The sequence below is a fragment of the Malaclemys terrapin genome, chromosome 5 (genome assembly GCF_027887155.1).
Source record: "Malaclemys terrapin pileata isolate rMalTer1 chromosome 5, rMalTer1.hap1, whole genome shotgun sequence".
Taxonomy (NCBI): Eukaryota; Metazoa; Chordata; order Testudines; family Emydidae; genus Malaclemys; species Malaclemys terrapin.
The window spans coordinates 15,838,066-15,861,504 of record NC_071509.1 but is presented as its reverse complement, the minus strand read 5'-3'; the positions used below and the strand labels follow the sequence as shown (position 1 = coordinate 15,861,504).

The window sequence follows — 23,439 nt, the reverse complement described above, 5'->3', positions numbered from 1 at the left end:
CTAGATCCAGGCCAGGCTTTAGTGGAACTGATGGATGATCTCCTGCAGCCAATGCAGAGGACAGACTCTGATCCTCCTGAACTTCTCTGCAGCTTTGATAAGAAACTGCACCTCTATTATTAGACCCCTCACTTGTGGAGTCTCAAAAGTATCAACTCTGTCTTTGTTCTATTCAACAGCTACATACAGGCACAGAGTGAACTGGTAAGATGCCAAGTGCCAGCAATATGCAGATGATACACTGCTTGTCTTTCACAAAATATGATACCAATACCACCAAGATGGCACACAATTTGAACAACATCAGCTCATGGAAAAAACCCAACAGGTTGAAGCTGAACCCAAGCAAGACAGAGGTTATGCTAATAGGCAGAGGAAAGCATTTTTAAAGGTTTACAACCACAGTGGAGTGTCTCCTTTGGTTGATGGTACTCCCTCGCTATAGGCCAATTTAGTCTGTAGCTTAGAAATGTTCCTGGATTCCTCACTGATATTAAGATCTCACACAGCAGCATCCACGAGTGACACTTTGTCCCATCTCTAGTTGCTAGGAGATTCTGTCCCATCCTGGCAAACGATGACCTAATCACAGTTACTCACATGTTTGTCACCTCTTGGCTGGACTACAGCAATGCAATATACTTGGGAATGAAGCCTTTAGTGCTTTAGTGCACCATGTCTGCTCAGCAACACTAGCTACTGCGAACACATCAGTCTCGTCCTCCACTCCCTACTTTGTCTTCTCATGGAATATCATATCAAGTGCAAGGTCTCAGTCTTCATCTGCAATGGGTTCAGTTGTCTGGGCCAACAGTAACTAAAAGACTGACTAAAGCTCCGGGATGAGGATGTGATCGACAATTTCACTCCTCTGGCACAATGGAACTTTCTGCAATAAAGATAAAGCTTGTCTGTGCAGGAGACAGAGCTTTCTTGGATCTGGGCAAAGACTAGGGAAGGAACTCCAATAGGAACTGAGGGCCATCACAAGCCTCCCCACCTTCCACTCTAAATGCAAGGCATGTTTTTTCCTTATCTTCTCTATCATAAATGTACCAAAATGTGTGTGTCCAGTGCACAATTGTCCTCTTGGGGAGAACATGAGTGAACCAACTACTGGAAGGGGCTCTTGTACTATGGTGAGTGCTGCATTAGGAGGGCTGTGTTGTGAGCTGATGGGGTGAATAGCCGAGTGTCTGTCTGCTGTGACCATTTGTTTGACTGGAGCTAGTTTCAGGGACTGTTTGACCATGTGTTCGTTTGAAAAGTGTGACTGTTTGATCGTGTGATTGTTTGTTTGAAAAGTGTGAATTGGGAGTGCTTTGTTCCAAGTGGGCCTTGAATGGTTGATTGGAGGGAAGGCTTTGAGCTGGGCCAAGTGCTATGAGCCAGCAGCCAGATAAAAAAGCAGCCAGTTGCAAACCGAGTGAGCGGTGAACAGAGGACAGGCAAACGGAGTTCGCATGGGAGTTCACTAGGATGTTTTCGCCTTTCAGGCTTCTGTGAGCAGTAAATATAGCATCTGAAGAGGCTCTTAGAAGAAAGACATTATGGATAGTGAGCGATCAGTGGTTGTAACCTGCACAGGATGTGCCATGTTTGTCTTTCTCCCAGAGGATAGAAGCAACTTCGCCTGTACGAAGTGCAAGCTGGTCTCCATATTGGAAGAGAAGGTTAAAGGACTAGAGACCCAAGTATCAACCCTGCATTGCATCAGAGAAAATGAAGATTTTCTGGATAGAAGTCAGCATTTGGTATTGTAGGTACAGAATCTGAGAGGGCAGTGCAGCATTTGGTATTGCAGGCACAGAATCTGAGAGGGCAGTGCAGAATGGGGAAGAAAACTGACAGCATGTGATCTCCAGAAGGAGAAAGAGGAGAACCCATGTATCCCCAGTGCAGATAGAGGTAAGAAACTTTTTTTGGGTTCTCTGCACAGGTACTATGGCGGAGAATGATTTGGAAGAGTCATTTGAGGGAAGGGATCAGAAGGAGACCACATTGACTGGAAGGCATGGGATGCATTGTCCTAGGGATGATGGTTCTATAACCACCACTCCCAAGAGGAGGAGACAGGTGGTGGTGGTCGAGGACTCCCTCCTAAGGGAGATGGAGTCATCCATCTGTCGTCCAGACTGGGAAACTCGAGAAGTGTGCTGCTTGCCTGGAGCTAGAATTCAGGATGTGATGGAGTGTCTGTGAGGACCACTCCCCCTTCCTACTCCTCCATGTGGGCACCAATGATATTACAAAGAATGTCCTTGAGCGGGTCACTGCAGACTATGTGGCTCTGGGAAGAGGAATAAAGGATTTTGAGGCACAAATCATGTTCATGTCCATCCTCCCTGTTGAAGGAAAAAGCCCAGGTAGGGACCGTTGAATTGTCAAGGTAAATGTGTGGTTAGACAGGTGATGTCGGAGAGAGGGCTTTGGATTCTTCGACCATGGGAAGTTGTTCCAGCAAGAAGGATTGCTAGGAAGAGATGGAATCCACCTAATGAAGAGAGGGAAGAGCATCTTCGCAGGCAGACTTGCTAACCTAGTGAGGAGGGCTTTAAAATAGGTTCGCCCGGGGATGATGACGTAAGCCTGGAGGTAAGTGGGGAAATGGGATACTGGGAGAAAACACAAGGAGGAGGAGGGTGCAACAGGCACTGCAAAATACATCCTTTCCATGGAAAATACTGTTTTTCTTGAATGATCCTGTGCCATAGAAGGAGACCTTTCCTTGAAAAAAGGCATTTTTGGTCACTAGCACATACACAACAGAGATCCCTTTTGACAGATGAACAGAAATAATAACACAGCAAAACTTTGAGATGTTGCCAGGCAACTCAATAGACAGAAATTATCCCAGACAGTGCAGTGATGCTGGAATTGGAAGCAGAGACTAGTTTATTTTAATCTTTATTTTTCTCTTGTTTGTTGAACTTAGGAGCAAGAGAGAAATTTAATTTATTTACACCCCTCCCCAAACAATTTTGATTTCTCATAATGACAACATCCATTGATAGGAACATTCCACTACTTAGTGATCCTGGCCATCTTATTGACTATGAAAGCAGCTTTGCTGGATTTTATTTTTAAATACACACACAGAGAATACTCAGCTGACCTGTTGGACCAAAACCCAGCAGTAACTGTCAAGGCTGACAAACACACTAAAAGGATACAACTCAGAAAAACATGAAGTATTGCATTTTCCCATTGTGGCACTTTCAGTCCTAATGTAGTCCGTGTGTGTGTGTGTGAGAGAGAGAGAGAGAGTGCGTGCGTGTGCATGCGCGCGCACACACACACACACACAGAATTATAAATTAGTCCAATAAACTTCATATATCTGAGCTACGAATAAAATTTCATGGTAGGACAGACTTCACAAATTATCTTTTACTTATCTCATTCGGTAGCGCATACACATATATAAATAACTGAAGTAACTGCCAGATGTCTTTTCTCACATTTTTTCCCAAAACCACACTGATAAACAGCAAACAAGGAGTGAGCACAGAGCTGTGCTCATTTCTAACTAATCATTTCCAAAAGGATACACCAAAATCATGAAGAGCCACTTAATAGGAATTCTTTTGAGCTTCTGGGTTGCTGTCTCACCTGCTTTGTATTTTCATTCAGGGGAAAGAGAGGAGAAATGCATAATAGAAGACATTCCAAGTGATACCTTGATTACTGGTAGGTAGATGTTGCTACATGATGGTCAATGTGTTTAATATTTAAAATGTTAATCTATGAAGTTCTAATGCTGATAGCCTGATATATAATGCCAAAGCCCTGTGGCTGGCCTTGCTTAGGTGAATGAGTGGTGGTGTGGTGAGCAGGGCACAAAGAGCATTTCCTTCTTTACTCCCAGTGCCAGTCACAATATGGAATTGCACTATAGCCACTGCTCCATGCTAGCCATGAGTGTTACAGTTGTGTCGTGTACTGCGTGCTGAGTAATAACATGAGAGGACTCCATGTTTCTGAATCTAAACTGGCTCTTTATTAAGAGAATTAGTTACAGAATTGCTGTGACAGCAGCTAGCATTCAAGCTATGTGCACACAGAATGGCTTCCTGATGCCTTCTCCAAACTCTTCCCTTCTATCTCCTGTGCTTGTCCCTCCAAGTTCCATGCAGGTTGCTACAAGAGTCCTCTGCACAGACCAGAAGAGCTGGCTGAGCTAAGATGGAAAGCACAAAAGGCACCTATTTCTACAGTGCTGGAGATGCCATTGCAGTATGTGCTTTCTCGGAGGAATTCTGGTTTAGTCAACCATTACTCCCAGGGCTCCTATTATAGCACGGTTTTGCCACTCTCCCCCACCAATGTGAGATCTGCATTTTCTGTTTACCAGTGGTCAGGACCTCATTCAAGACCTGCTAAAAAAAAGGACCATTCCACTAAGTGTTTTATACTGAGTTCATTAAAATCTTCCCAGAGAATGAGAAAGCAAAAAGCCCTTATTTGAGAAGGAGAAATATGCAAGACTGTCAGGGAACCATCAAAGAGCTGATCACTTGTTGTTCACAAGTGCTAGGGGCTGCATGAAAGACAATCATAAAAACGTAATTTGAGTAATGGATACCTGAACTTTTGGGACTATTTGCCATGTGCCATGGCTTGCTAACCAGGCCAGAGCATGCAAGGCAATGATAATAAATTGTCACTTTTCTTTCACTGGTTTGTAACTTCTTGCTCACTCCATTGTGGTGCAAAATGCCACAATCTAATTATATGGTGAACTGGAAAAAATCATAATTCTATTAAATATGTAAGTTATCTTGTACTTAATTTTGTTTTTATAGTGACTTGATGTAAAATGAAAAAGTGAAAGATATTTAATATACTAACTTGTAATTAACAGATTTGTATCTGTCTTCTCAGGGAGTTACAAGGTACAGCAATGGGACATACATGAACACAGGTTTCTTGAATCTGCGCCTGGTTTGGGAATGTTTGTGACCATTACAACTCCTACTAAAGAGGTAAAACTTATTATTCACATTTTGGAGAAATTTGTACTGACTCTTGGAACTGGAAGGTCATACTATCTAAGGGGAATGGACAATATTTAAAAAAATAGGTGCCTAAAATTTGGTTCCTTAATCCATATTTAAGCAGCTAAATAAGTGGTCTGATTCTCAAAAGTGCAGAGCACATGTTGGTTTCATTAAGGTCAATAAGAGAAGAAGGGTAATCAGTACTTTTGAAATCCAGGCCATTTATTCATGTATCTATATGGGTTTAGTGCCTTGATTTTAGTCATCTTTTATTTATTTAATCTGGTAATGCTTTTTGTGTTAAATCTAGATTTGGAAAAGCTTGCCATCAAAGAATACTTAAAATATAGTTGAAAAAACAATATTTTACATACAGACAATGTAGTTTTGTATTGACTACTGAAGCAACATAGTAAAGCCAGTAGCTGTGTATGGAGAAAGGAAGGAGATGATGAATTAAACCAAAAATATTAGCTTAACCATCAGGATGCATATATCAGCAATTCACAACAACTGCCTTCATTGCATTGGGTGTTCAACACTTCTGAAAATCAGGATACTTATTTATGTGCCAAAGTAAGGACTTAGAAGCTACACTTAAACACCCATTTTTGAAAATTTTGACTTTAGTTTAGTGTCTATAGATAAGTTTTTAATTCTCAGTGTAGACCACATTTTTTTCTAGTTTTTATTCCCTTAATAAAATGTGAAAGTTAGGTTAATTGTATTTATATTAATAATACAATATAATTTATATTAAGTTTTAAATATTAAAATATTCTGAGGTATGATACATAGCATTTTATTTTTATGTTAATATCTGTTGTTCATAAATTAAAAAAATATACTTAACACATTACAGCTACTGTTGTCAAAATTGTATGGTCCACAAGGAACATTCTCTTTTACGTCACACTTACCTGGGGAGCATAATATCTGTTTGCAGTCTAACTCCACAAAGCTTATCTCATTTGGAGGAAGTAAACTGGTAAGAGTATTTCTTGAATATTCTTTTTAATGATGATATCTGTCGTATCTAAACCACAGGCTCTGGAAGACAAATGGACATACAGTATAGAGGTCTAGGAGCATAATTTATGACAAGAGTGAAAGGATTATGAAAGTATCTCAGTGGATCCATGTGTCCAATGTTGCTCTTTGATCTTGCAAAGCAATTCCATGTAGGTGGACCTTTGGACCTCCTGAATTCAGTGGAGCGCCACCCATGCAGAACATTCTGTATTATTTTGGTTGTGGTCAGTGTTTGAAACCAGAAGAATCTTGCTTTGATGAATTATCTCAGAGATTGGCAAATGACTCATTAGCCAATATATGACATTTCCTAGTGACTGAAAAAGATAATGCTGGAGCTCAGAAGATGAAGAGCTGAAACAGAATTTCCTTTCATATCCAAAGAGTCAGGGCACAGTCAGTCTAATACAGTGCAGATTAATTAATATTTGTACAGCACCTTGATTATGTAAAGCTTCAAAGTCCTGATTAATATGATGAAATGTTATAAGGGGAAAGATTTATCAACACAAATGCAGGTACAAAAGCTTACTTATCTGAAAGCTATTACATTTCTGTCGCTCCAGTGTCTTTGAGCAATACCTCTATAAACTTTAAAGAGTTAAAATCTATGGGAGAGAGCCACACATGAATTATATATGTATTGTTCTTTATATCATTATAAACCAAGCTAAACTTTGGAAGTAACTGGAGAAAATTGCCTTTAGAAGCATATTTAATAACCTACTGGAAGTGCTATAGTATGCCAGGTGGAAGACCTAGGACTGATTCTCATTATCTCTGTTTCTGACTTTGCTTCAGCTACAACCTAAGTGGGAAGAGTATTAAAAAAAAGAATTGATAATGGTATCAATTTTTAATTAGAGTGGGTAGCCCTAAGCATGTTCATTTTTTCCCCTTTGTTGGACACAGTATAATAAATAGTTCACACTGGTTGAATCAATAGCATTAGTATAAAATACAACATTAATAACAAAGTATGTAAATTTGTGTAATTAAAGATTAAAACCTTGAAATATATACATTTTAAATATCTTATCTCTTTAGTAAGGACATCTATAAATAAGTTAAATACCATTCCTATAAGAAGGCTAAAAAGAAACCTTTGTTATTTATGCCTCGCTTTGTTTCTGACGACTTTTTTTTTTTTATAAATTCATGGGACTAATAATTGTTGTTATTGTGTTCATAGCGTATCCACTTGGACATTAGAGTTGGAGAGCATTTTCTTGATGAAGCTATCGCTCAAGCCAAGGACAAAGTTAATGAAGTTAACTTTAGACTCGGACATCTAATTGAGCAAATTCATCACATATCCAAAGAACAAAACTATCACAGAGTATGTTTGTTCCCTAATAGAAATATGAAAGAATAATGCATGGAAACATCTGGATTTGGAAAGTAAAATGTTGGGTTGCATATTACAATATTTAGTTGTAGTATTATTTTTAATTAAATGTTATTAAAAGTACTATTAATATTTAACCAAAGTGGACCACCGTATGTAAGTTATTACTTAAAACTGAACAATACATATTAATTAAGGTTTGTAAAACACTTTGCAGCTATAAAGCAAAATATAGTATATAAGCTAAGAATTAATTATTAATTAATCTTTATATAATCATCAGTTTTACTCTACAGTACTTTCCACTAATTAAATCATTTGGTTAATTTTAGTTTTGCTGGTCATAACTGCTATAATTCAGGTTGTATGTGCATCAGATTTTAATTTAAACTCTATTTTCACATGCTCATAACTTTGTGATAAATTCTATTTTGGGCTGAGATTCTCAATACTTAATCTCAACCTAAAAGTGAATTTGTTTTAGAAGGACTGAGTAAAATCCTTCCATAGATCATAGAATATCAGGGTTGGAAGGGTCCTCAGGAGGTCATCTAGTCCAACCCTCTGCTCAAAGCAGGACCAATTCCCAACTAAATCATCCCAGCCAGGGCTTTGTCAAGCCTGACCTTAAAAACCTCTAAGGAAGGAGATTCCACCACCTTCCTAGGTAAACCATTCTGCAGAACTGCTGCCTAGCCATTCGGGCCATAGTCTGTAGCAGTGCATGGGACTCTTCCATCCTAAGTGCAGGACTCTGCACTTGTCCTTGTTGAACCTCATTCGATTTCTTTTGGCCCAGTCCTCTAATTTGTCTAGGTCCCTCTGTATCCTATCTCTACCCTCCAGCGTATATACCACTCCTCCCAGTTTAGTGTCATCTGCAAACTTGCTGAGAGTGCAGTCCACGCCATCCTCCAGTTCATTAATGAAGATATTGAACAAAACTGGCCCCAGGACTGACCCTTGGGGCACTCCGCTTGAAACCGGCTGCCAACTAGACATGGCGCCATTGATCACTACCCGTTGAGCCCCATGATCTAGCCAGCTTTCTATCCACCTTATAGTCCATTCATCCAGCCCATACTTCTTTAACTCGCCGGCAAGAATACTGTGGGAGACTGTATCAAAAGCTTTGCTAAAGTCAAGGAATAACACATCCACTGCTTTCCCCTCATCCACAGACTCCGTTATTTCCTCATAGAAGGCAATTAGGTTAGTCAGGCATGACTTGCCCTTGGTGAATCCATGCTGACTGTTCCTGATGACTTTCCTCTCTTCTAAGTGCTTCAGAATTGATTCCTTGAGGACCTGCTCCATGATTTTTCCAGGGACTGAGGTGAGGCTGACTGGCCTGTAGTTCCCTGGATCCTCCTTCTTCCCTTTTTTTTTTTTTAAAGATGGGCACTACATTAGCCCTTTTCCATCTGTAACAGCAATTTGTAGACACTTTTAACAGAGCACAAGAATGGTAATTTCAGTTTCACTCCTCTTCACAGAGATAGCTCAGTGGTTTGAGCATTGGCCTGCTAAACCCAGGCTTATGAGTTCAATCCTTGAGGGGGCCATTTAGGGATCTGGGGCAAAAAATCTGTCTGGGGATTGGTCCTGCTTTGAGCAGGGGGTTGGACTAGATGACCTTCTGAGGTCCCTTCCAACCCTGATATTCTATGATTATTTTCACAAAAATTAAATAAATATGGGTTAGATTATAGCATTTAGCTATGCCTACTCTATACATCTCTGACCAGTTGCTTGCAAGGGAGAAAGTATCAGGAGAGCAACTGTTCTCCCTTATCCATGTCTGAGCCATGGTTTCAACAATCCTAATATGGATGGAAAAGGAGGACACTTACAAGATCTAGTTGTATATAAATAAAATAATAAAATAAATAAATGTGAGCTGCAATGGTAAAAAAGCTGTTTGAGCATGCATAGTAGTAATTTTTGCTAATAATAGGAACTACAATGCTAACTGTGGTGCTTAGCATCATAAACCCCAATTCTAACAACACAGATGTGAATGATTTTGCACACATGCACTATTTGTAGGATCAATATCTATGAAGAATGTTTGCAATGCAGGAATGAATTCTATGAGTGTTATTACTATATATTGCATATTATTGAATAAATTATTGAAATCTTTGTGCCTGTGCCAGCTATAAGCTCATTAAGCATAACAACGCTGGATTTTTGCAGTTTGTTCTAATTTTTCTATTTAGAACAATTCTCTCTAAAATAGAAGAAAAAGTAATTAAGGAAGCCCCATGAGACTTTCTGAGCTTGATCCTGCATGGCACATGTGCAGAGTAGTGCATATGCACATACAAGGTAAAAAAACAAGTCTATTAGGATGGAAATAGCAACTCAATCCTGCAGTCATGAGCGTGGAGTTGTATGCAAGTTACTCCAATTTAGTAGTAGGAATAAAGCCCAGGATATGATCCAATACCTTTGAAATCAATCGAGTTTTGTCATTGTCTTTAACAGGAGCTGGAGCAGGTCCCAGAGAAGGAAATTTGGATTGAAGGGTCAGATTGCAGTGTTGCAAAACTCAGTCCCTTTTGTGAATCTAGTTCCAGGCACCTAGTTGCTTCTTCGGATGCATAAATACCTTTAAATATATGGTCCCTAAGTGCCTTATTGTGGCTCCAATTCAGGGAAAAAATTAAGTCTGTGCTTAAGTCCATCCCTGTTCAGGAGAGCACGTAAGCATATGTTTAACATTATGAATGTATTTCAGTCCCATTGACTTCAGTAGGAAGTATGCATGTGCTTAAAAAACTATACCTAATGCTCAGCCCAACCTGTGACCATATGAAACTTCTGCTCACACTTTCACTGCAGCACAAAAGCCAACCTTACATAACCTGTTGTTCAGTGCTCAAATTGTGATTTGCAACCCTGAAAGTAATATGGATAAGAAGTTCAAACTCTTATTTTCATCAAATTGATTATAGTTAAGAAGAGAACATCGTATAGGGCTTGGTTCATTCTCTCCAGTATGTGGACAGACAACATGTGCCTTGATACCAGGTAGCTGCATCAAATACTGTACTTAGATTTTTTTAAATCAAATAATTATGCCTTTTCCCTCTTTTCAACAGGAACGTGAGGAGTACTTTCGATTGACAAGTGAAGAAACAAACAGCAATATCCTGTGGTGGGCTCTTGCACAAACATTAATCCTTATCTTAGTTGGAGTCTGGCAAATGAAATGTCTTAAAGATTTCTTTATAGCTAAAAAGCTTGTTTAAGACTGATAGAAGTAAATATACTTCTAAATTATTCAACATATAATGCATAATGTCTACATTAATAAAGCACAAAATGCAAAAATATGCACTATTTTTCATGTCTTATTAACATAAAAAGGTGAAATTAAACTAGTTTTCAAGTAGTACAGTAATCCTCTGGTAAGAAAAATATTACAAGAAAATATGAAGTACATGAATTGAGGGGAGGGGAGGAAATTGTCAATATACTCTTCTAAAGCATCACTCATGCCTCCCATTCTCAATAATTACCACTCCCACCTCCTGCTCCCCTATCAGATTCACACTGTTGGGTCTCTCCTCCCATTTCTTTCGGCAGAATCCCAACTGTAGTTCCCCCACTTCCTTCTAAAGATTTAGTTTATATCTTAATCTGAATAGCACCATACATATATACATCTAAATGGTATATATTTGGCAGTCCATCCTGCCTTTTGGCAGTTTTGCATAAACACTCCAAATAATCTTGAATAGTTACGTAAATTATCACAGGTGAGAACTATCCTACTCAGTCTGACTGGATTATAGAATTCCTGGCAATCCCTAGATTTGTGACTGTCAACTTTATATGTAAGATTATTGATACAGTTTCAGTTCTTCGGTGTTTTTCTTTGTTGGAAAGCTATTTTTATTTTAATTAAGAGGCCACAGATGTTACTTTTGAGTACTGATCATAGTGGATTTATCAGGAGCGTTGCAGTATATGACTTAATCATGTAGTTCCCCTCCAATTGGATTAACAGATGGGTTGAGAGAGTTGCTTCTATAATTTGACAAGTTTTATTTAGTTATAGTTTATGGAGAATTTGATTTAAAAGCAGAAGACGTGTGGTGTGCATCTCCTATCACAGCAAACACTTAGCAACTTACTTCCTTACTAACCTATGTCCTATTTCCTTCTGTGAAGAAAATAGCTTGTAAGGACATATAGACCTTATATAAAATTTAAAGTTATATATTTCAAATGGGTTTCATCCTGATCAGCTTTAAAGTAATTTTTCTTTGTCAAGCTTTTGGGCTTGTGTACATAGCCCCACAGTGCACTACGGGGAACAGGGGGTATGAACGGCAGTGTGCAATGTGTCTGCCCTCATGTAGACCCTACTAGCAGAAACTAATAGGAACCTAATTCATATTAACCTAACTCCCATTGAAATCAATGGTTATAGGCCAGACAGTTTATCTTCTGAAATCAGTGGGAATTAGGGATCTAGGTACTTTTGAAAATCCGAGTATCTGCATCTTTAGGTACCTAAATAGCTTTAAAAATGTGTCCCATACAATCTTTTAAAAAACATTTAATCCAAGCAGTCTATTAGTCTGAATTTTTTATGTTTTGGGAGGGGCCCCAGACTAAGTCTGTGGGATATGGAATATACTAAATATTTTTAAAACTGGTGATTTAAGCAGGACTTTTCTAAATTAATGCTTGCTAATTATGTCCTAATTCATGATAAGACCAAGTTGCATGGGTCCCAGGTAGGCCTCACCCCTGATTTGTCCATAGACTTTGAAGGTAGGTACTGAAAAATGAGTGAGAGAAATTTGTAAACCGTAAGAATCAAAGGTCAGGCCAAGAAGCCTCAACTTTCAGATCTGTCAAGGCTTTATCCCCACTTTGAACTTTAGGGTACAAATGTAGGGGCCTGCATGAAAACTTCTAAGCTTAACTACCAGCTTAGCTCTGGTCCGCTGCCACCATTTCTCAACGGATTCCCTCCCTGAGAAGCCTTGAGAAACCTTCACCAATTCCCTAATGAATACAGATCCAAACCCCTTGGATCTTAAAACAAGGAGAAATTAACCATTCCCCTCCTTCTTCCCACCAACTCCTGGTGAATACAGATCCAACCCCCTTGGATCTAAAACAAGGAAAAATCAATCAGGTTCTTAACAAGAAGGCTTTTAATTAAAGAAAAAGGTAAAAATCATCTCTGTAAAATCAGTATGGAAATTAACCTTACAGGGTAATCAAACTTAAAGAGCTCAGAGGACTCCCCTCTAGTCTTAGGTTCAAAGTACAGCAAACAAAGATAAACACTCTAGTAAAAGGTACATTTACAAGTTGAGAAAACAAAGGAAAACTAACACGCCTTGCCTGGCTATTTACTTACAAGTTTGAAATAGGAGAGACTTGTTTAGAAAGATGTGGAGAACCTGGATTGATGTCTGGTCCCTCTCAGTCCCGAGAGCGAACGCACTCCCAAAACAAAGAACACAAACAAAAGCCTTCCCCCCCTCCCCAAGATTTGAAAGTATCTTGTCCCCTTATTGGTCCTTTGGGTCAGATGCCAGTCAGGTTACCTGAGCTTCTTAACCCTTTACAGGGAAAAGGATTTTGGAGTCTCTGGCCAGGAGGGATTTTATCGTACTGTACACAGGACAGCTGTTACCCTTCCCTTTATAGTTATGACAAGATCAATGAGCCATCTGAGGAAAAACTCATGTTCCAGAGTCTCCAGAACTGATCAGCTTAGAGAGAGGAAGTTATGACAAACAGGCTATTTCTACCTTTGATCAGTCTCTCCCTGCACCCAAAGAAGGTCTACTAGTGCGAAGTGCTATGCCAGCAGAACATCACCATTTGGCAACTTGTCTGCAGTTCCAGCTCCTACACGATGAAAGTCCAGAAAGCACAACTCCTCTATAATTTTATGTATCATATTTCATCCTTTTGTATTGTTTAGTCTTTTGTTTTTAATTCTCCGGGAGCTGTTCCATCCTTTATTTTTAGCATGTGAAAATAAAAGTGTGGTTGTGTGCACACATATGTGTGTAGAGCTAGGCAATTTTTTTTTACTAGTTGTTTTGCAACATAAAAATTAATTTTTGGGGGGATGATCTGAAACTATTTGCCTAATTTGGGTCAAATTCAATTAATAGTTTTGATTAATGAGTCAATTTTATGTTTTAAATTCTTTTTTTTTTAATTTTTAAATTTCACCAGTTTTAAAACAACACACCCACACAAAAAAGGTGAAAACCACCTGTAAAGTCAAATCAAAATGAAAAACTTATGAAAATAAATCATTTTGTGTAAACCCAAATGTTTCAGTCAAACAAATCAAAAAACTCAAAAGATTTTGTTTTGGGTCAACTCAAAACATTTTGGTTGATTCTAAATTCATGTTTTTTCTGAGTGTTTCGCTTCAATAAAAAATTTTTTAAAAAATTGGGGGTTTGAATGAAACCTGTTTTTTTTCAGGGGAGCGGGGAGGTGTTTCAAACTTTTGGTCCAGCCCCCAAACCAAAAAAATCCATTATTTGCTGAGAGCTGTGTGTATGAGAGCACTTATAAAGCCCACACAGGGAAGGTGCCAGAAAGAAACATTCTCCAGGTTAAAGAGCTCTAAATATTGTCTTATAAAGACACTCATTGAAATTTGTTCTGTGTTTAGAGCCATTAGGATTACCATCAGTAATTTCTGGTAAACGCGATTGTTAAACATTGGCTTATTATTGAGTGTTCTGTTAAAGTGTATATTATAATACTTGGTTGGATGAGAAAAGGTTGCCAGGAGTTCTCAAACTTCATTAAACCGCGAACCCCTTCTGAAAACAAAAATTACTATAGGACCACAAGAGTGGGGACTGAAGTCTGAGCCCGCCTGAGCCCTGCCACCCCAGGGAAGGGGGCAAAGCCAAAGTCTGACTGCCCCAGACTGGGGGGCCCAAAGCCGAAGCCCAAGGGCTTCAGCCCCAGGTAGGGGGCCTGTAACCTTAGCCCCGCTGCCCAGGGCTGAAGCCCTCGGGCTTGGGCTTTGACCCTGAATCCCAGCAAGTCTAAGCCAGCCCTGGAGACCCCATTAAAATAGGGCCATGACCCACTTTGGGGTCTCGACCCACAGTTTGAGAACCACTGGGTTAGACACAGCATACTAACTGAAGGTTAAGAAGGAAGTTTTATAATTGGCTCTAAGGTTGTGGTTCAAACATTAGATAATAATTTGGTTTCTGTATTAAGCTATTTAGCCAGATTCAAATTATTGATTTGATTGACATTAGTAAAATTCCTTCTTTGGGATTTATAAATAAATGGACAATTAGCCTCCCTCTTAAAAGTTATATAAGGATTGATTACATCTCTGGCATTAATTTGATGATTTAACTTCCGTCCAATATTGAGACTACCTGGCTTGATTAGATTATGATATGATAGTGTCTTATTCTTAGTTTAGTTTAGTATTACTAATATCTTGGCTTTGGTGACATGTTTTCTTGATTCTATTTTAATTTAAGATTTTTAATAAGATTTAGAAATTGATACTGAATCATGTTTCTTTCAATAAGCAACATGGATCCAAACCTTTGAGAGCCTATGCTGGATAGCAGCAGGTCAACCTAAAAGCCTGACCAATTCCTACTGATAAGTTTATGGTTCTCACATTTCTCTATCTTATATTCAGAGCAGCATTTAGAGTAGTGATTAGAGATGGTTGAAAATTTTCTATTGAAATTTTTTTCAACCAAAAATGCCTTTGTTTTCCTCAATGTAAAAAAACCCTAAAATCAATTTTTACTTAAAAAAAATCCTCAAAAATTAAAAAACATTTTCATGGAAAAGTTTTACCATTTTATGGCTATCTCTAGTTGTGATTATTGTACCCATCTATTGATTTAACAAGTTTGTCTAGATAAAATTCTATTATAAAATACTACCTATATTCAGCTATTTAGATTGCTTAATTAGCTGAACATTCTAATATTTTTCCTTTTAAAAGAGTTGCCAAATGCAACTGATCATAGAATCATAGATATCAGGATTGGAAGGGACATCAGGAGGTCATCTAGTCCAACCCGAACTGATTGTTCTATTGTTACACATCACCGGGGAGTTTCTAACATTGTATTTTTGAAATGCAGTTATTGAAAGATGTAAATCAGTAGGTGCTTAATAAAATTAAGTAAATAGATGCAATGAGTGATGTCTTTTTTCATAATACAAAATATTCCTAAAAAAAGCACTTTTGGAACTGTGAGTTTTTATTTTTGTTGTCTTTTCACCATTAATACAAATGAAAAAGGAATACATATAACTGTTTAGAATGCACTTAACTGATCTTAAATCACTAACAGTTTCCACCACTATTCTGAAAATTAAGAAAGGTATTCTAAAAGTAATTATTTTTTGTCTCATACATTCCAGGACCTCAGTTTTGGGATCTGTGTTTCCCATGCATATGCTGATAATATCAACAACACATGCAGCTGAGCAGACCAGTGAAGTGCCTTTCTTAGCATGATTTAACTGTTAATGATATCATCAGCTGCAGAAGGAACCTGAGCTCAGATTCTAGCAGGTAAAAGAGAATGATTCTTGAATATCATTTAAGCCTGATTTGTAATAGAAGGAATACATTTGTGCCAGTACGTGGTTATTTGTTTATCTGGTCATTTATGGACAAAATCAGTATTTGCATGCTCATCTCTGTTAAGAGCTGCACACAGGAAACAATCTGTGGTACCTTTTAACTAGAGTTAGTAAAAAAAAAACAACCAAAAAAAAAAAAAAAACAGAATTTCCATCCTGTGGGAAATTGAGATTTTGAAATTTGGATTTATCCCAAATAGCGATGAAAAGTCAAAGTCTCAGAATTATTCACAAAATGATAGATTCCAAAATATTTTGTTTTGACTTTATCAGAGCATTTCATTTTAATATGGTCAGAAAATGTTCATCTCAGCTATATTATATTATAGTGGAAACAATAAAGTCAAATGAGATGATGATTAAGTCAAAATGAAATATTTCAAATTTACATGAATAAAATGTTTTGCCATTATAGAAACAAAACATTTTGATAATTACCCAAAAATTTAGATGAAATTGATACATTCCAGCAAAATGTTTTGATTTAATTGAAAACTGTTGGAAAATTTTTGACCAGCTCTAATATTAACAATCTTATTGAACCCACAAACTTATGAATGATATCGGGGATGCTATGAATGCTATTGTTCTGATATGCCATCAGATGGCAATGTATATGTATATATATATATAAACATCCTGGTAGTCAGGCAGAGGTGAGTAAATCCATCCCACCTCATCACCCTGTTAGGGGAGAGGAGTGGATAAATCCTGCCCCTCTCACCACTGTTGGGTGCTAGGAGCAGGGTGGGAAAATCTTTGCCCCTAACCCGGATCTCCGCCCCTGTGGGGTGGCAAGGTCACGTAAATTCCCCCTGACCATCCTGTTGTGGGGGTAGGTGAGTGAATCCCCCCATCTGCTCACCACCTTGTTGGGAGTGAGGGAAAAAAACCCTCTTATGCTCATTGCCCTCTTGGGGGGGGAGGGACGGGTGACTCCCCCCTAACATGTTCACCGGCCTCTTGGTTGGGGAAGGGCGGGTGAAACCCCCCCCCATGATCACCAGCCTCTTGGGGGGCGGAGTTGGTGAATCCCCCCCACATGCTCACTGTCCTCTTGGGGGGGAGAGGCGGGTGAATCCCCCACACACATGTTCACTGCCCTCTTGCGGGGGAGGGGCAGGTGAATCCCCCCTCACACACGCTCACTGCCCTCTTGGGGGGGGTGACTCTCCCCCACACATGCTCACTTCCCTCTTGGGGGGGGTGACTCTCCCCCACACATGCTCACTGCCCTCTTGGGGGGGGGGTAGTGAATCTCCCCTCACACGCTCACTGCCCTCTGGGTGGGGGAGGGGCGGGTGACTGGCAGCTGGAATTCCCTCCCCTCATAACTGCCACTCACTTCCAACCCCGAACTGCCACCGCTCCGGGTGCAGCTGCCAAATGCTGCCTGCAGCGGCTGGAAGGCCAGGAGACGAGACAGCCTCCATCGTGGTTGGGCTCTCCGGGCACATTAGTGCCCCAGCTCCCCCATTAAGATGGCTGCCCCGGTGTTCTGCAATGTGTGTTTCCGACAGCCCCGAACGGCCACGCCAAGGTTCAGCCTCACCAATTGCGGCCATGTTATCTGTGAGCCGTGTCTTCAGAAAGGTAACGGCCTATCACGAGAGGGAGACGTGCCCTGTCCCAGGCCATGCAGCTCCCTGGCCTAAGGGCTCAGGCAGGGAGCGAGGGTGGCAGAGGGTGGCAGGTCTGGTGGTGCGTCAACCCATCAGGGTCACATCAAGAGCTGTGCAATATTTCCGACTGGCCATCGGGGTCCTGGAACAATGTGTATAGTGGGGGTGCTGGGAGCCATTGAACCAAACTGTAAACTCTGTATATAATGGAAACCACTTCAAGCCAGGAGGTGCAGTAGCATCCCTAGTTCCAGCACCTATGCCGGCCACACTAGCAAATTAGCTTGTGGCTGAAGGGCAGTGTGAGCTTAATCAGTGTGAAACAGAGCAGACTAGCCACTAGGTCTTTTTATGAGGAGACTGTGCGCATCCCTCCTTCCCCTTCCCCCCCCCCCCCCGCAACCTCCGCCTTCATATAATCAAAAGATCATAGGGCTGCATGGTGTTTGTCCACTGAAATTGAAAAGCCTGAGAGTTTCCTGTTTTTTTAAATCACCTAACATAAATTTCTTACCCTAGGTATCGTTAAAACCAATATTAAATGTTTTCTAAATTAAAATTTTAAAAAAATTGAATTAAAAAACTCCTTATCTGACTATAGTGTTAGTCAAGGTCTTGATACTTTGGAATCATGCCTTATGCATCCCAAAATCTGAGGCTTTAGTAAAAAGTCTGAGGCAAGACAGATATGGTCCCCACATTCACTGGCTGATTCAGATTAAGGTGCAGACATGCACTGTTTCATTCACTCTGAAGCACTGTTTCATTTTGCTTTAATTTTAGAACAGATTTCAACATATGGGATTTACATTATAAGATAGATTTTACTAGTTGCTTCAGACATTTTAAACCCCACTACAATATTATTATTATAAATTTTCCTCATTTAAATCGTTACTGTTTGAGAGCTGCAGGACGTTTTAAAAAGGGGGAGTTCCTGCAATATTTTTAGACCTCCATGTTATGCATCTGGCCTATCAGCTACATTTTGGAAGCCTTACAGTATATATTTAGGAGCTGTGGCAGAAGCATAGGGGAGGCAGATTTCTCTTGGAAATATCAAGCTCGTAAAGTGGGATTCACAAAGGGATTTAGGCGCTGCAACACTCAGTGTCACAGCAGCTAACGCTTACGTGTCTAGAAAATCACAGGAGCAACTCTGTGATCCATAAAGCTGAATTAGGTGCTTAGGCTCCTTCTACAATAAATGGGGAGAGAGAGACACTTCAGAATGGAATTCACAAAAGCCAGCACAGTAGGCAAGGAGCTGCCTAAGTTAGCCAATGGGAGAAGTTAACCAGAAAGTTGTGTGCTAGGCCCTGCTCCTCTCTCCGAGGTAGGCATAAAAGTCCAGGTTACAGGGAGATGCCTGTTTCTGCTTAGTGGTCCATTAATTGGTACACATCACGTGGAGTGAGGCAGCTTAGGCACTTAAGCCTCTTTGAGGGAATGAGGTAGGCACCTCGCGCCACACAAAATGGCCCAATTGTGTTTTAAGTATTTATCCACAGTGGAATAGTCATTGGGCCAGAGAGAGAGCGTGGGAATGTCTCTCTTGTCCAGTGGTTGGGGCACCCACAAGGTATGTGGGAGGCCCTGGCTCCAGACACTCTTTCATTATTTATCCAATAGTGCCACAGCTTCAACAAGAGAATATGAGGGAGTCACCCACATCAGAATATGTCATATCTCAGTGGTTAGAGCATGTTCCAGAGAGGATTTGAATAGGGGCACCTATTCAAACCCTCCCTTTCTCCCCAGCTGGCAGAGAAGGGGGAATTGACTGTAGGTCTCCCATATCCTAGCTGAGTGCTCTAGCCACTGGGCTAAACATTATAAGGCAGGCACCATCTTGTCCTTTGTATGCATTTTGAACGGAACCCCATCCAGTCAGTGGTCTCTGTGTGCACCTGTTTTCCCCGGCTTTGCAAATTGCTCTGGAGCTTAGGCAGCACATAGACTGCAGGACAGATAGAGGGAGGCATTAGTGCATATGCCCAGACTCTGAAATATAGGTGCCTAGAAAATGTTTACTCTGAAAAACTTAGGCACTGAATGAATTTAGGTGCCTATGGATCGTACAAAAGCCAAAATTGGGATTTAGGCACCAAAGGCTGAGGTTTAGGCACTGAAGTACCTTCGTGGATGCCACCCCTACTGATTATCAGACAGACACAAAATATGGTATTTCTTCTCTTTTCTTGTCAGACTGTGATGTCATTTCAACAGTTCTGGTTTTTCTGAGGGTTTATGAAAAAAACAAAAATTCATATATCAAAAATTAAAGAAATTCTTCAAGAATTAGCTAGTGTAATCAAGTATCAGGGGGTAGCTGTGTTAGTCTGTATCTACAAAAACAACAAGGAGTCTGGTGGCACCTGGTGTAATCAGTGGCTTTGTTTAAGAGGAAGGTGCCCAAAGTGCAGCCCCAGTAACTGAACATAACTAAAATGTGTCTCACATCTGTCCCTTCTTAATAAAGTCTGGGTGAGAAGAAAATTGATAGAGTGTAGGTTTTTACTGGTGTGAATTCAGATACTATTTCTACCCGTTATAATACCATTTTTACAGTGTTCTTCGTCTCCAAACATCATTATAAACATTGATACTCAACATGTTAGGCAGTAAGCAAATAGCTATTGTATAAATACATAAGACATATCTAGTCAACTATCAAGGAAGATAATGAGTGTATTTAAATATTATGATTGTGTGTATCTATTTAGAATAATTGTTAATGTGTTTCAAATAATAAGGACATATTTTAGAAAATGGTTACTTTTATGCTCAGGAATAAAGTCTGATCCTGCTTATATTGAAGTCACTGACAAAAAAAACACAAAGGGTGAAATTCTATTGAAGTCAAGACTTCACAAATTTCACCCACTGAGTTCAGTGGGGGCAGAATTGGGCCCAAAATATCTTAAAGTCAGACCTCTGGTTAGTTCTCATCCATCAAATCATTCAAGCATGAACTTAAATTTAAGCATGTGAGTAATCTCATTTAAGTCAACAGAAGTACTCAAACAACAGGATTCAGTGAGACTACTCTTGTGCATAAAGTTGCTTGCATACATAAGTGTCTGTAGGATTCAGGCCTGGGAGCCATTGCACATTTTTCCCTGTGCAACTGTGTGTTCACATTTTTGAAAAATCAAACTCTTTATACGATTTTATTTGCAATTATGTACAGCCTCTTTGATTCTTGATACAAACAAGGTCTAAGCATCAAAACAAGTTGCATATGCTGTATGACATACACTCCTATGGCATTCGTTTTTATTTTACAGGCAAAAAAGATGAATGTTTGATTTGTAGAGCTCCTTGCCGTACAATATTTCTTTCTAAAAAGGTAAATTAAGGCTTTCATAATATTTGTTTTATACTAATTTGTAGTTTCCTTAACAGTAGAGTTATTTCATTACAATATACTTTCCTTTTGTTTGTCAGCTGTACATGGACGTTCACAAACATTTTGACAGTAGTCATAGATGCTCTGTTACTATATAAGGTACATTTATGGATTTCTTGAGACACAACTATATATAGCCTGGAGTGAGTACACCCCAGAAGTCAGCAGCAAATCAGTACAACTTCTTCAAGAAGCAAGTTGGTGACTAACGTAAAAGGTTAGGGGTGATTGTCAAAAAGTAGAAAGTTCCATGTTATTATCAGATTTTGGGTAAATTAACCCTGTCCTCCTGTGCACTACAGTTCACTGTACTGAGTGTGGCCTTTTTTCTCTCCACAAAAAGTGTGCAACCTGCACCAGTTACTCTGGCTCTTGGATTGAAGGAAAAACTCATGGACAGTCCAAGCAGTGTTTAGATATATGGATATTAGGTCTAGCCTTCCTAGTGTGACCAGATGTCCCGATTTTATAGGGACAGCCCCAATATTTGGGGCTTTGTCTTATATGGGTGCCAATTACCCACCACCCTCGTCCTGGTTTTTCACCCTTGCTATCTGGTCACCCTAAACCTTCCCTTTTTTAATAATCCACTCAACCCTGTATTATTTTCCTTTGTGGGGATAGAGTTGAATAGAAGTATTCATAGGGGTTCTTGCCCTCACTCACCAGAGGACTGTGCAGCCTCCCACTTCCTATTTTTGTTAAGATGGGGTTGAAAAGTTAATCCTTCCTCTTCCTGCCTAGATACCTTCTTCTCATTAGCTAAATTCATATTTGGGTGTGAAGGCACTTTATATTTCCGCCTTGACTAACTGCCAGCCAGGTAAAGGGGACACCTTCCTTATGAGGGTAAGGGGGACATCATGAACATGCTTAGTGAAAACAGCATTCCTACAAGCCCATATGGCAATTATGGCCCTGGAACAGAGGCAGAGTTGGGCTGAAATCAGTATTACATTGCTGGGCCTTGTAGTAGGGTTTAGTATCCCTAGAAGTATTTAACAACAGGTTAACATACATCTACTAAGTATGTCAATAATACAAAGAACAGGAGTACTTGTGGCACCTTAGAAACTAACAAATTTATTTGAGCATAAGCTTTCGTGAGCTACAGCCCACTTCATCGGATGCATGCGGTGGAAAATACAGTAGGAAGATATATATAGAGAGATATATAGATAGATAGATACACGCACAGAAAATGGCCCCCTATAGTTCCTCACATCTTCTTGTCAATTGCTGGAAATGGGCCATTTTCATTACCACTACAAACAGTTCTTTTTTTCTCTCCTGCTGATAATAGCTCACATTAACTGATCACTCTCCTTATAGTGTGTATGGTAACACCCACTGTTTCATGTTCTCTGTGTGTGTGTGTGTGTATATATATATCTTCCTACTGTATTTTCCACCGCATGCATCCAATGAAGTGGGCTGTAGCCCACGAAAGCTTATGCTCAAATAAATTGGTTAGATTCTAAGGTGCCACAAGTACTCCTGTTCTTTTTGTGAATACAGACTAACACAGCTGCAACTCTGAAACCAATAATACAAAGGTAACTCTGTATTTATGAATAAAATATAGAATGAAAAATACTGCTGAACTGGAGGAAGGGCAGGATGATTACAGAAAAGTAATAGGGTGTTAGATAAAGCAATCTGGCACTTAGCCAGAATAAAAAATTCGAAGGGTGTGATTTTCAAAAATACTTAGAAATGCTAATACTCCCATTGACTTCAGTGGGGCAGAATTAAACCAACACTAAGTGCTTTTGAAAACCCCACCCTAAATGTGTGTAGATATCTATATCAACATCAATGTCTGAAGCTTAAAGGGAAATAATAAGTAAACTACACTGTCTGGCAATTGAAGAAGATCTTTATGGCCTAGGCATTTCTGAATCTTGGTGGCATGACAAACAAAAGCCTATGCTATGGAATACTCTATTATTAAGGTCTAAGTCATACAATAAGGATAGATTAGGTTGTAGAGGTGGGGGAAGTACCATTATACCAAAAATAATATAAAATCTATTGAACTAAAATGTATTTGTTTTGAGTAGAATATGTATGAATATAAAACTCAAGTCATAAGAATTTAAATATATGATAATAGTTTTACTACTGTCCTCTATAACAGGAGGAGAGACTTTTCTTGACATAGTCCTAAGCAACACACAAGAATCAGGCCAAGGAATAACAACAGATGAATCACTAAGGCTCATTATAATAGCTGATCGCAAGATAATTAAGTTCAACCTAATGATACTGAACTTTCAAAATGGTTTAACTGAGGAAGCTAATGAAAAAGACCCTAAAGACAAAAACAAAAATCCTTAGACTTAGTATGGAGGCTATTTAAGCATACCAAAACAGAGT

At 39.4% G+C, this 23,439-nt stretch overlaps 2 protein-coding genes across 2 annotated transcripts in view; both read left to right on the top strand.

The window, feature by feature from the left end:
* The first annotated feature begins 3,468 nt into the window (after positions 1-3,468).
* LOC128838217 (transmembrane emp24 domain-containing protein 11-like) lies at positions 3,469-10,721 on the top strand. Its single transcript, XM_054030239.1, has 5 exons — positions 3,469-3,690; positions 4,885-4,985; positions 5,863-5,988; positions 7,225-7,371; positions 10,488-10,721. The coding sequence occupies exons 1-5, from the start codon at positions 3,561-3,563 to the stop codon at positions 10,635-10,637; spliced, it is 654 nt and encodes a 217-aa protein (XP_053886214.1). The 5' UTR covers positions 3,469-3,560; the 3' UTR covers positions 10,638-10,721.
* A 6,786-nt stretch (positions 10,722-17,507) lies between these two features.
* Positions 17,508-23,439, top strand: part of RNF212 (ring finger protein 212) — a 33,964-nt gene continuing 28,032 nt past the window's right edge. Inside the window, exons 1-2 of the mRNA XM_054029147.1 lie at positions 17,508-17,619; positions 20,939-21,000. Coding sequence (XP_053885122.1) covers positions 17,508-17,619; positions 20,939-21,000 — 174 coding nt within the window. The remainder of the gene's footprint in view (positions 17,620-20,938; positions 21,001-23,439) is intronic.